Raw genomic sequence first — 12394 nt, 5'->3', positions numbered from 1 at the left:
TGATTATGCCAAAAAATAACTAGATTATACACTAAGAAGAATCAAATAAGGTCGTATTTACCATTGGTGCCCCCCATTTATATTTTTTCCTAAGGAATTGAGATGACAATGGATATACAAAATGACAGATGCAACTATATCGATAGTAAAATCAAGGAATAAGTAGTCCCAACAGAAGTAGCACGTTAGTGCTCTTGCTGAAATGAAAAAATGGCAAAACCCTATCACGTTGCATGATAAAGTAATTCTATAGAATGTGGAATATGAATATGAAATTATGAATTTTGAAGTAGTCTTTTCTCTATTTCCGATGTAATAGGGACTTGGTGCCTAGCTAGTCCAAAATATTAATAATCAAATCTTAGTTATTTGACACAAAGTGATGAAAGAGAAAATGTATGAATCATGCCATCTTTTGGTTGCATTTTCTGAAGGTTATGCCTATCTTCAGGATACTATATACCATGGGTTCTCATGGTTTTGGACTTGGGACCCCTTTACACTCTTAAATTATTAAAAACCACAAAGAGCTTTTGTTTATACAAGTTGTACTTGTTAATATTTGTTGTAGTACAAAACAAAGACATTAAAAATATTAATTCATTAAAAATAACAGTAATAAGTCCATTGCATTTTAATATAAATAGTATTTTTTATTTAAAATAATTATTTTCTAAAACAATCAAAAAAGCAATGCTACTTCCTTTACTATTTTTTACATATTTGTAAATCTCTTTAATAGAATTCATAGCTTTCTTTAATAGAAGTCTTCATAGAAGAAAGCGGAATTCTTAAGATTGTTTCTGCAGTCAATCTGTTGTGAATATAGTGTTTGGTTAAAGTGTATAAGGAAAATCCAGTTTCACGCAGATGTGTATTTGGAAAAGGAAAAGTATTTTAATAATGTTTTCAAATAGCTGTGGATATCCTTCTTTGACACTACAGCAAATCTTAAGTGCTAAGTTCTTAAATGTTAGTTACAATGTGGAATCTAAGAACTTATCAATGAACCTTTGCTGGTCTATTTGTCTTGCATTTTGAATGAATCTTTTACTCATGCATGATTTTATAACATCCTGCATTGGCTATTTGGAAAATCTGGTGTACTGAGTTATGTAGAGCTTCCAAATGTTGAAACATTTTATTATACAATATTTAAAAAATATCCGATACATTAGTATCACCGCCCTTGTCATCAGGAAATTCTTTTTTTAAGTATTGGGAATCTCTCCAGTTCATTGTGGCAGATAAAAGTTTTACAAAATTGTAATTTTTGCTCGAAAGCTTGAATTTTATCATTGACAACAAACATTCTCAGTTGTTTTTCTTGACTGGCTAACTTTGCTCATTTCCCAGAAAAATGTTTGCCAAATATTCATGTCTGAATTCTGTAGTCTGTCTTATCTTCAAAGATGATTACTCAAATGATTGATTACTCAATAAAATCAATTTTATTGATTACTCAATAAAATTACTCAAAAAATAATTTGAGTTGATTACGCAAATAAAAATGGTCTTCCACAAAAACCAAATAATTCAGCTGCAACTGAAATGGTATAAGTGCTTTTGCTGGAGAGAACCATCACTTTCATTTGTAGCATAAATACTTTATGTATATTTTCTATTTCATTATGCATAATATTAAAAAGAAATATACTCAAGGCTAGAGATTTAATTTTTTTTTAAATTAAAGTGGTACTGCTTCATCAAGAACAGTTAAGTAAAACTGGCTTTTTTAACTGAATTTGAGGTGGTAAAGAATGTAACAATTATTAGTAAAATTTGGTGTCACTGCCTTGATTCATGCTGATACCAGTCTTAACCATTGCCTTTACACTATCAGCGGAAATGTCAAAATGGTGAAAAAGGCAAATATCTTTAGTATTATTACAAAGATCATTTTGACCCTGTATATCCTCTGAGACTACACATTGAGAATTTCTGATATAAGTGTTTGATTTAAGTATTTAAATGATTGAGTTAATTTGCCAATTTCTCCTGTCAGTATACAACAACAGTATAAGTATAGATGTATTTTATTAAGAGTAGAGATTTAGGGAAAAATGATTTCTATGTGCTCCCCAAGCTATTTGGAACATAAATAAATTATGTGTCAATAAAAAGCTCTAGAATAGAAGATTTTCTATAATTGGAAGTCAGACTAAATTTTCAATTATACTGATATTTTCCAAAATCAACTTTATGTGGCATTTACGATTAAACATAGCTCATGTAATATAAAATTAGTAGTATCACTTTGTATCATAGGCATTAAATGTTGGTTTAAATACAGAATTACATGTTTACTGTCTACATTTCAAATCCTCAAACTAAAGAGTAACTAAATTTTTTGACTGATTAATTTATTTTGGACTTCAAGCAAAAATACCTATATATCTTCAAGCACTTAAATTCTTTAGAGAAGTAGCTAAGCTGTTTATACATGATAGAAATAACTAAGTGGAAAAAAATACAGATAGAAATTGAGCATTAATTTTTTTACTTGGTGTGATGAATATGTCACTTGGGTATTTGGCAATTTCTCTCTGTTTCTCTATGTAAATGATAAGTTTATAGTTTCCTCTATAATTTTACTGGGTAAGGTGCTATTTTTTTGTCACTCTTGATATGTGTATGTATTTAGGAACTTAAACTTTTCTGCTAACAAATGTTATGTCATAATTGAGGAGAGTAATGCATTGTGATGCATTTTTCAGTAAGCTACAGGAGCAGCCCTATTTGTTTAAACCCTGGTTTAACCTGATTATTAACAATTAAATTGTGTTTTCTTCTTACAATTAAAGTGTATTCAAATTTATTGGTCCCTTGCCTCACAGATTTATCTCAGTATGTGGTGTATTCAAACAGAATTTTGTATTTTTAATTAGGGGATTAGATAAGTAATTCTGAAGAGCCAAAAAAAATTGTTAGACATCACGTTGCTTAACCATCTAATATACCATAAATGTCTGTGTACACTATGTTGTGGGAGTCATCTCTCAGGCAGCCTTGTTTTTCAGGCAGTATTTTAAAGAGTGGACATGTGCAGAAACTGTGAGCACAATTAGCGCCAAGCAGATAAATCCTGCTCTAATCCTGTTTACGGTCTGCATCAGACAGATGTGCCAAGATTGATTTAGACAAGCCCTAGGCTTACAGTAATATTCTTAAAAGTGCCGTTCTCTGTTCTATTTTTGTTAAACCTTTGCTAAATATTCTTAAGTGTTGTTGGTTTTACTCTTCTTATTAACCACTGTAACCTACTTTAAGCAGGTCCTGCTTTGCTCTCATGGTGACAGGGTAATCTGCCAGGAGAGGTGGTTATCTTTATTCCCTGTAATTAAATTGACTTTTCCCCCCAAGAAAATACAACAATAGGAAGTGGGTGCTGAATTAAATAAATAGCATGATATCCAATAGACGTATACTTAAATCCCCTGCAAGAACAGATGGTCCCCTGTATCTCTGTAAGTAATGTGAGAGGACAGTTAATGTTCTGAAACAACTAGCTATAACCAATACGATACTAATGAACCAATAGATTTCATATAATAAACCACATGCCACAAAACCAAGCTATATGTCATCTGGAAGGTTTTACTTCTCATAATCTGCAAAAAAAAAGTGTCTCTAGGTGATTTCTATATTTTTATCTATTGTTATCAAATATTAATTTATGGATAAAGTTTTACTTCATACTTTTCACCAATAAAGGTATATTTTACATTAAGATAAAATTAAAGTTATATTTAAAGTACATGCCCCAAAGTATGCTCTTTATTTTTTTAATGCCTCTTTTAACATACTATCTGCAGGTGTTAGGTGGTACATGGAAATGTAGCTTTTGCCTACAATTATGAAAACATTTGCTTTTATGTGCAGCACAAACTGGTTGTACAATAACAGGTTGCTAACAGAGATCGAAGCAGCTATCTCATAAATGGAAAATTAAGCAGAGATAATAAGACCTAAATTTTTGTCAGCATTTATAGATAAAATAGTTTATAAGTAAACAATATTTTTCTGATTCACATGGAGAATAGAATCTGAGTCATTCTTAAGTTACACAAAGGAGTGTGCATAAGTGCTCAATTTTTACATGCTCGAAACAATAGTCTTCTCTGTGAATAGGGTTTTTCTTTCTTTTCCTCTTTAATCTTGTTTCTCATAAATATTTGTATATTCTAAGTGTGTCCCAAAGAGTAAGGTATGTTGTGGGGATGGGGGTGAGGGTTGAAGAGAAGCAGTGACCTGCTGGGATTTTCAGTTTATCCCACTATCAGATGATCTCCAGAACCTTCAACTTCACTGTGGGTTAGCCTGAGGGCTTTTCCACCTAGAAACCTGAGGAACCTTTGGCCTTAGTTCTCTTTCAAGTCTAGGAAACCAAGGTCCTGCTGGTTTCCCCACAGAGCCAGCTGGTCTGCTACTTATATCTTAATTTCAAAAACAAAACGAAGACTAGAAAAGCACCACCTAATCTGATGACCGATTAAACAATAGTTAGTTACAAGCTTTTGAAGTAAAACATTTTAAATTCAAATTCACAGAATTCTAAGTTTTATTCCTGGAGACCGTATTCAGAACAAGAAAATAATTTTCTGTAAAACTAATATTACAGTCATCTTCACCTATGTTATGAAACAGTTATATTCTAAATGAAGTAAGTCCTGTGATTAGAGAGAACTGGGCAGATTTACGTATATAATGTAAATGATCAACATTGCAGAAATGAACAATAGATCAGAATTTCTATGTAGGAAATTGGTACCTGAGAAATTTATATAGCTGCTGAGAAAAATAGTGTTGAAGAACATTCTCCTATTGTTAGAAATTTGTAAAAAGCTATTCATAGATATCCTTACTTTCTTTTCAAATAAAAATAAAATGTTTTTTCTAAATCTGTAATTCTTCTTTGTCTTTTCTTGTCACATTGGCAAAGAGACCATTCATGTGAAAACCCCGAATTTGAAGCTGTAGGTAAATGAGGAAAAAGAGATTGGAAGCCCAAGCAGGGAAAGCAGGAAATACCTCTCAGCGAGTTACAAGTTACAGGGATTTTCAGAATTTTCACTTCTGTGAGATCTTAGTTGTTATAATCAAATCTTCCATCTCCTTGAAGGTCACCTCAGTCTCTGATGAAATACTCAGTTAATTGACACATTTATTGTCTTGTTGTTTTCCTAAGAACTAGTTAGATACAACAATGGTTGGACAACTGTTTTTTAAGTTTGACCAGATTTAAGTCAGAGCCAGAGGTTCAGATGAGAGTGTGTTTACTTGAAGAAGGTCCTAATGTAGGTCCAACATTGGTAAGGAGTTGTAGTAAAAACCAGTTCATGTGCTTGGATTTAAATCTTGAAATCTTCCTTCTACCAGATGTATGACCATGGGCAAAGTTACTTAAACTCTCTGTCCTGAATTTCTTCTTTTACGAAAATACAGTTATTACATAGGGTTGTTGTTGTGAGGATTAAATGAGATAATACATGCAAAGTGTTAAGGGTCATGTCTGGCATATAGCACATGCTCATTAAATATTAGCTACCCTTACATTTTAGGAAATGGAATTTAAAAAATTAAACAGGTAATAAGAAACTATTTTAGGATGAGCAAAGGAAACAATCTTTTTCAATTAATTACAGAAAATTTTCATTGTAGAAAAATGAGAAATTCATATACACAAACTAAATCACAATCTCACTATTCTTCCAACTTTTCATATGCATATTCATATATATGTTCATATGAAAATATATATATATTATGTGTTAAATAAATACATACAAAACAGTAATGGAAATGTGCTATACTATTGTAGACATGTTTCTAATCAGATTTCTACATTTTAATGGCTGAATAGCATTCTGTTATATGAATATATTTTACAGAACCAATGCTCTACTATTGCACATTCAGGTTATTTTCAAGTTTCACTCAAATAATGCTTGGGTAAGCATTCTTTTGGCTAAATTGTGCATACTTTTATTCCCTTAGGGTAAATTCCTGAAAATAAGTTGCTGTATCAAAAATATGCATATTTTCAAGCATTTTCCCTTTTCACATTTAAAAAAGTATAAAATGTAATGCTGTTTACAGAAAGGGAAAACTATGGAGGTTTATTAGAAAAAATTAATCTCATATTCCCTACCTCATATCTCTCTTTTAATAGATAACCAATGTTAAGTTTGTTGTGTGTTTTCTACTTGGATTTATTTCATCTCCCTTTAACGAAAGGTGTGATCAAATCCCTCAGATTGCTTTATAAATTGCTTTTATTCCACTTATTTATACCTCTTAACATGAATGTCTCTCCAGATCAGAACACAGAGATGTAACTTGCTCCTTTATGAGTGCAGAAGGCTGCCATTCAACCATCCTCGTATTGAAAAGCATGAATAGTGCTTCAAATAGTTTTGCTATTATAAATACTGCTGCAATTAACATTTTGAAATCTTTTGATACATATTCCCAACTTGTTCTCCAGCAGTTACCAGTTTTGCATTCCCACCAGCACTGGGACTGGTTCCCTTTACCCACACCATCATTGAGCATTATTTTTGATCTTGTGCCAATCTAAAAGGCAAAAAATGGCATCTTGTTTTAATTTGCATTTCTTTGATTACTAATTAGATTGAACTTTCTCATATGTTCATTGGTCAATTTGCATTTCTTCTTTTGTGAATTGCCTATCTTGGGTCTTTTATGTACTTTTCTACTAAAGTTTCTTTTCTTGATTAGATAGATTAATTAATTGTCATATGTTACAAATATGTTGTAACAGTTGGCCTTTGCTTGTGACTTCTATTTATGGGTCTTTAGGACTTTATAAGCATTAAATAACTTTTATGTGAAGTAGCTCAGTCTCTGTATGTCTGCCTATACTGTCATACTTAGAGCTTTACTAATTTATGGTTATATATAAAGTTTCTTTTAATCTAGGAGATTATGAAATATGGCTCTATTTTTTTTTCTTTTTTTCAGAAGATTAACTAATTCGAAATCACCTTTTACTAAATATTTCCTACTGAATTTAGATGTCATCATTATCACATTAGTGACTTTTTAAATGTATACAAGTATTTCCTTGGACCACTCATTTATATAATCATAGATATTTTAATTATTATAGCTTTACAAAATATTATCTTTGATCGGGCATGTACTCCCCTTCATTACTGTACTTTTAAAACAATTTCTTCATTAATGTAATATGTTTATTCCAAGAAAATTTGCAATCATTTGATTAGGTTCCTTGCCCCTCACATCAAAGAAAATACATTGAGATTTTGATTGGGATTGAATTATAAGTAGTTATTAATAACTAGAATATTGACATGAAAAAATATGTTATCTCAGAACTTGTTATGTCTCCATTCAATTCTTTGTCAGTATATTCTGAATGACTTCCCACTCTCCATATTAGTCCTGGATTATTTTTCTAAATTTATTCCTAGGTGTAATATGCTTATTTGTATGGAATATTTTTATCCTCATTATACCTTCTCCCCAATATTAATATACTTGTAACCAACTTCTTTACTGAATATTCTATATAGTACTAATGATTTTAAGTTGGTTCTTTTTGGATTATACAAATACCTTATGATATCATTTATAAATAGTTATAGTTCAGTTCAGCTCCCCCTTTGCCCCTTCCACTGCAATTGGTTGTTTTTTGTTTCATTTTCTTTATTTTATTTTATTTTATTTTATTTTTTATTGGGGAACAGTGTGTTTTTCCAGGGCTCATCAGCTCCAAGTCGTTATTTTTTCAATCTGGTTGTGGAGGGCGCAGCTCAACTCGAAGTCCAGTTGCTATTTTTCAATCTTAGTTGCTGGGGGCACAGCCCACCATCCCATGCAGGAATCGAACCGGCAACCCTGTTGTTAGAGCTCGTGCTCTAACCAACTGAGCCATCTGGCCATCCCTTCAGTTTCTTTATGTATGGTATTGGTCAGAATGTCTAGAATAATTGGGAATAGTAAGAGTGATAATAAGTATTCTTGCCCTGTTTCCAGAAATTCTTTTAGTTTTCACCACTAAATGTAGTATCTTTAAATTTGCAATTTACAAGAGGTTTTAGATTGAAATAGTCTTTGAATTGTTTACTGACAAAGTAAAGCACACATGGTAAAAAATATTCAGATTATAATACGGGACTTAGAGTGAAAAGAGTTTATTTCTTCCATTTTTTTTTTCTTTCCCTCAGTGGTTCTTTGCTCCCTCCCTTCTTTCCTTCCATCTTTCCATCTTCCCTTGCAACTCTTATTTGTAGTATATTTAACTACATAAAAATTTGAATTTATATGAGACACAAGGTCATAACCAATATAAGATTAGCCTAAAACTATATATTTTCAACACATACGTATATAATACAGGACTAAATTTAAGAATATCTGAAGGACTCCTACAAATTAGTAAGAAATACACAAACAACCAAATAGAAGTAGGGAAATACATGTATAGAGGAAACACTTTTAAGAAATACAAATGAAAAATAAATAAATGAAAAGATGTTCAACTTCATTAACTGATTTTTGGAAACGTACACACAGATTTAATCAAGGATAGAAATAGTTGTAGGTAAGTGATACAACTTATCCTGCACACATTCAGCTATATGAAGTAGACACCCAGCTGCATCAGTATTTGGCAGGGAAGCTTTTTTCCATTTCATAAGGAACCATTTACTACGCAGTCTATTACACACTATAGGGTGAGGATTTGTAAGGACTTCTGATAGGCCTGCTGCATTTCATTCTTGAGGGTAGAGGAAGGTTGTCAGATCTCTCTGGTCCTTCCCAAGTGTTCTGGAGACCCTGGTCATATGCCTACCTGTTCAACAAGTACAAATATAATAAGTTCATTAGTTATATTACTGATAATTTGCTGTGAAAGAGCTTGGTTGCCTTTCTATATAATACATACTGTCCAGCTTTCAGTTTCTAATATATTCTTCCCTAAAAGGAACTAGGGCTTCTGGAGGAATCCAGATGAGCTTGAAACACTATGCTGTTATAAGAAAAAAAGGTTATTTCGAAGACATCTGGCAATTGTAACAAAATTGACTCTCACTGGTCAGGATGTGACAATTTGAAGTATTAAAATAGTACCAGAAATTTTAATTAATTGAAATGGTGATTCTGGAAAGGTCATAACTTCACATTATATGATGAAAGGGAACAATCTAAAATATGCTGAAGAAGCATTTTCAAATGTGATCTAGGATCCCTTTAGGGAGTTAGTGAGGTCAAAGCTGTTGCATATTTCTAAGAACTTATTTGTTATTTTCACTTTCATTGTCTCCCAAGGATACAGTGGAGTTTTCCAGAGGCTATGAGGTCTGTGGTGACATTGTTGCCCTGATGGGTAATGGAGTGTGTGCTTTGTATTCTTGTGTTTTAAAAAGTCTCAATTTTAATGTCTAATACAGTAACTATTGATAGATATAACCTACATAAATAAAAGTTATTTGGGGCCCACAGTCTTTAAGAATGTTAATGGGTTCTGAGACCAAAGAGTTTGAGAGCCATTATACTAGAGAAAAGTAAATCTGACCAACGTAGTTTAATCCATTAATATTTATAGAAAAGGCATGGGGTGAATCACTCAGTTTGTTAAGGCATGTGGAACATTTTGGCTTATAATGATAGCATACTTTCACTTTATTGATTAATTGTTTGTAGTAATAGCGATGATTGTTTTGTTTTCTAAGACATATAAATGTTTCCTGTTGAATTGGTACTTGGAAGTTATTGAATTTCAGATAGATCACTGGGTGACAATGTATGTAGACTATATGCAGACCTGAGCCTGAGCCTTTTGAGGAAATGACAGGCCTGAAAAATTGAGTTTCAGTTCACCCCATCCCACCACCATAAGCACTGAGAAACAGAATTCTTTGTTTCTTTTTATTGGTACCCTCTGCTTTGTGAGCAATTAGGCTTTATAAGAGTTTACAGAATGGTTGGGAGAGGCCAAAAAAATCTCCCTGAGAATGCCGAGAAGGAAATTCTTCAAGTACCTGAGCTTCCTTGCTCCTGCCTTAGAATATCCTTGAGCCTGGTTAAGGGCTAAGGAAGCTGAGAGAGGGTCTCTGTTTTCTGGGGCTGTTTTAGTGCTGGTGTTATTTCTGTATCGGTTTCTATTGATTACTTTTTCTCCTATCACGAGTCATATTTTTCTGCTTCTTTACAGGAAGATTTGTGATTTTTGATTGACTAAGAGATATTTACCACTTAGGCTTACTGAATATTTTGGTATTCGTATAAAGATGCTTTAGTTTTGTTCTAAAATACAGTCAAGTTACTTGGGAACACTTCAATCCTTTTGAGGCTTGCTTTTAAGCTTTGTTAGGTGGATTCAGAACAGCCTTTAGTCAGTTCACTGATGAAACAATAACTCTTCTAAGTATTCTCCCCACTGTCCCATGAATTTCAATAGTTTTCCACTTTGGCTGGTGTGATCTCTGAGCATTGTTCTCTATAATCCTTCAGGTGGTCCTTTCCCTGGCTTCACACACATGCTGATCTCCACTCAGCTGAACAGTCAAGGAGGACATCTTCAGATCTACAGAGTTCTCTCTGTGGGCAGCTCTCTCCTTTCTAATAATTTGCCCAGTGAATTCCAGTCGTGTTGGCTTTCCTGGACTCCTAACTCCTCCTACTCAGAGAGACAACCAAGCTCCCCCAGGGGGTCCCCTACCTGCACTGGGGCCTGAGGCAATCCTATGGCTCCTTTGTTTTCCTGCTTCTCAGCAATCACTGCCCTGTGCCACCTCATATCCAATATCTGAAATCTGAAGTTTCCTATATCTTGTGTGCTTTTTAAGGTGTTTCAAATGAAAGGTAAAACTAGTCCCTGTGGTTCCATTTTGGCCAGAGTAGAAGTTTTAGAAACATTCTTTCAAAAGTATAAGACATTCCTATTTTGAGAGTCAGTTGAAATGGCCTTTACTACAATTATTTTCTGATCTGTGGTTAAGCAATAAAATTTCATGCCTCTATAAAATAAAGTCTGATCGTGGTAACAATGCAAATGGATCTTTCTTTCTAGATGGGCAGGAATTCATGTTTTCTACTCATAGTACTCTTACTCTACTTCCGTTTTGCACATGTGTTCTTTTACCTGAAACGTGCATTTCCTTTTCTTTGAATGTTGCCATCAACAACCTGTCATAAACCCAGTCCTGTTAGTGAATTCTGTTCTCTACTCTGTCTCTATTAGTACCAAGCAGCTTCTTGTGTGATACTGAGTCTTTATTACTGAAATGTTGCTTTATTTATGTTCCTTGAATTCTTCATGTATTGAATATCCTCAGGTTCTGAATGCCCTATGCCTTGTGTGGCAGGGACTCTCTTCCATTTTGCTATGTTTCATTCTTGGGAAAATAGGCCCCATTTTTCTTTTCTTTCCTTCCCATCTCATATAGGGATTGATATAAAGGACAATCATTAAAATTACAAATGACAAAGATTTTCTGGGTTTTCAATATTTATTATTCATTCATACAAGATATGGACACAATGGTTTTGATTGGAAAACTTAATTTCTTTTCAGGTGATTCCAAGTATGACGTGTTACATAAAGAAGAATGTATTGAACTCAAGGACATATTCTCTGTCAAACTGAAACGGCGTTATTTTTCTGAACAGCACAGAAACGGTACTTTATTGGGTATCACACTCTTCATCTGTTTGAAAAAGGAACAAAATAAACTAAAGGATTCTACACTTGATCTTATTAATTTAAGTGAAGACCACTGCGACATGTGGTTTAGACAGTTCAGGAAAATTTTGGCGGGTAAGTACTCCTTATGGAAATTTTTAATGAATATAGTTTCCTTGATGTTGGTTATTATTCTAAACATGATGTTGTATTTATGAGCACAGTAACTCTTGATTATGTTGAGGTAGTTTCCTTGTAATCCTAGTTTGTTGAACATTTTATTAATGACAGTATTGAATTTTATCATATGCTTTATCTACATCGATTGAGATGATTATTTTTCTTTCCTTCATTCTGTTAATGTGGTATATTACATTGTTTGATTTTCATATGTTGAGCCATCCTTGCATTGCAGGAACAAATCCCACTTGGTCATGGTGTATTCTTTTGAGATGTTATAGAATTTGGTTTGCTGTTACTTTGTTGAGGATTTTTATATCAATATTCATAAGAGATATTGGTCTGTAGGTTTTGTATTTTTTTGTTTGTTTTTTTTTAGTAGTATTTTTATCTGGCTTTGGTATCAGAGTAATGCTGGCTTCATAAAATTAGGAAGTAACTCTTGAATGACCATTTCTATGAAGAAGCTTTGGTAATTTGAAATAACACAATTCTTAAATAATTTAACTTACTTGAGAATTGTTTGTGAGAGCATATTTA

General features: G+C 32.8%; 1 protein-coding gene across 4 annotated transcripts in view; it reads left to right on the top strand.

The window, feature by feature from the left end:
• CERKL (CERK like autophagy regulator) overlaps positions 1-12394 on the top strand; it is a 112276-nt gene that overhangs the window by 35048 nt on the left and 64834 nt on the right. For all 4 annotated transcript variants that reach the window (XR_013993549.1, XR_013993550.1, XM_081052045.1 and 1 more), the window contains exon 2: positions 11567-11809. Coding sequence is in view for 2 of the 4 variants with exons in the window: in XM_081052045.1 (XP_080908171.1) it covers positions 11567-11809 (243 nt within the window). In the remaining 2 variants the exon portion in view is untranslated. The remainder of the gene's footprint in view (positions 1-11566; positions 11810-12394) is intronic.

The sequence above is a fragment of the Rhinolophus hipposideros genome, assembly GCF_964194185.1.
Source record: "Rhinolophus hipposideros genome assembly, chromosome: 6".
In the NCBI taxonomy this organism is placed as follows: domain Eukaryota; kingdom Metazoa; phylum Chordata; class Mammalia; order Chiroptera; family Rhinolophidae; genus Rhinolophus; species Rhinolophus hipposideros.
The sequence above is the reverse complement of the archived record's forward strand: the minus strand, read 5'-3'. Positions and strand labels throughout refer to the sequence as shown.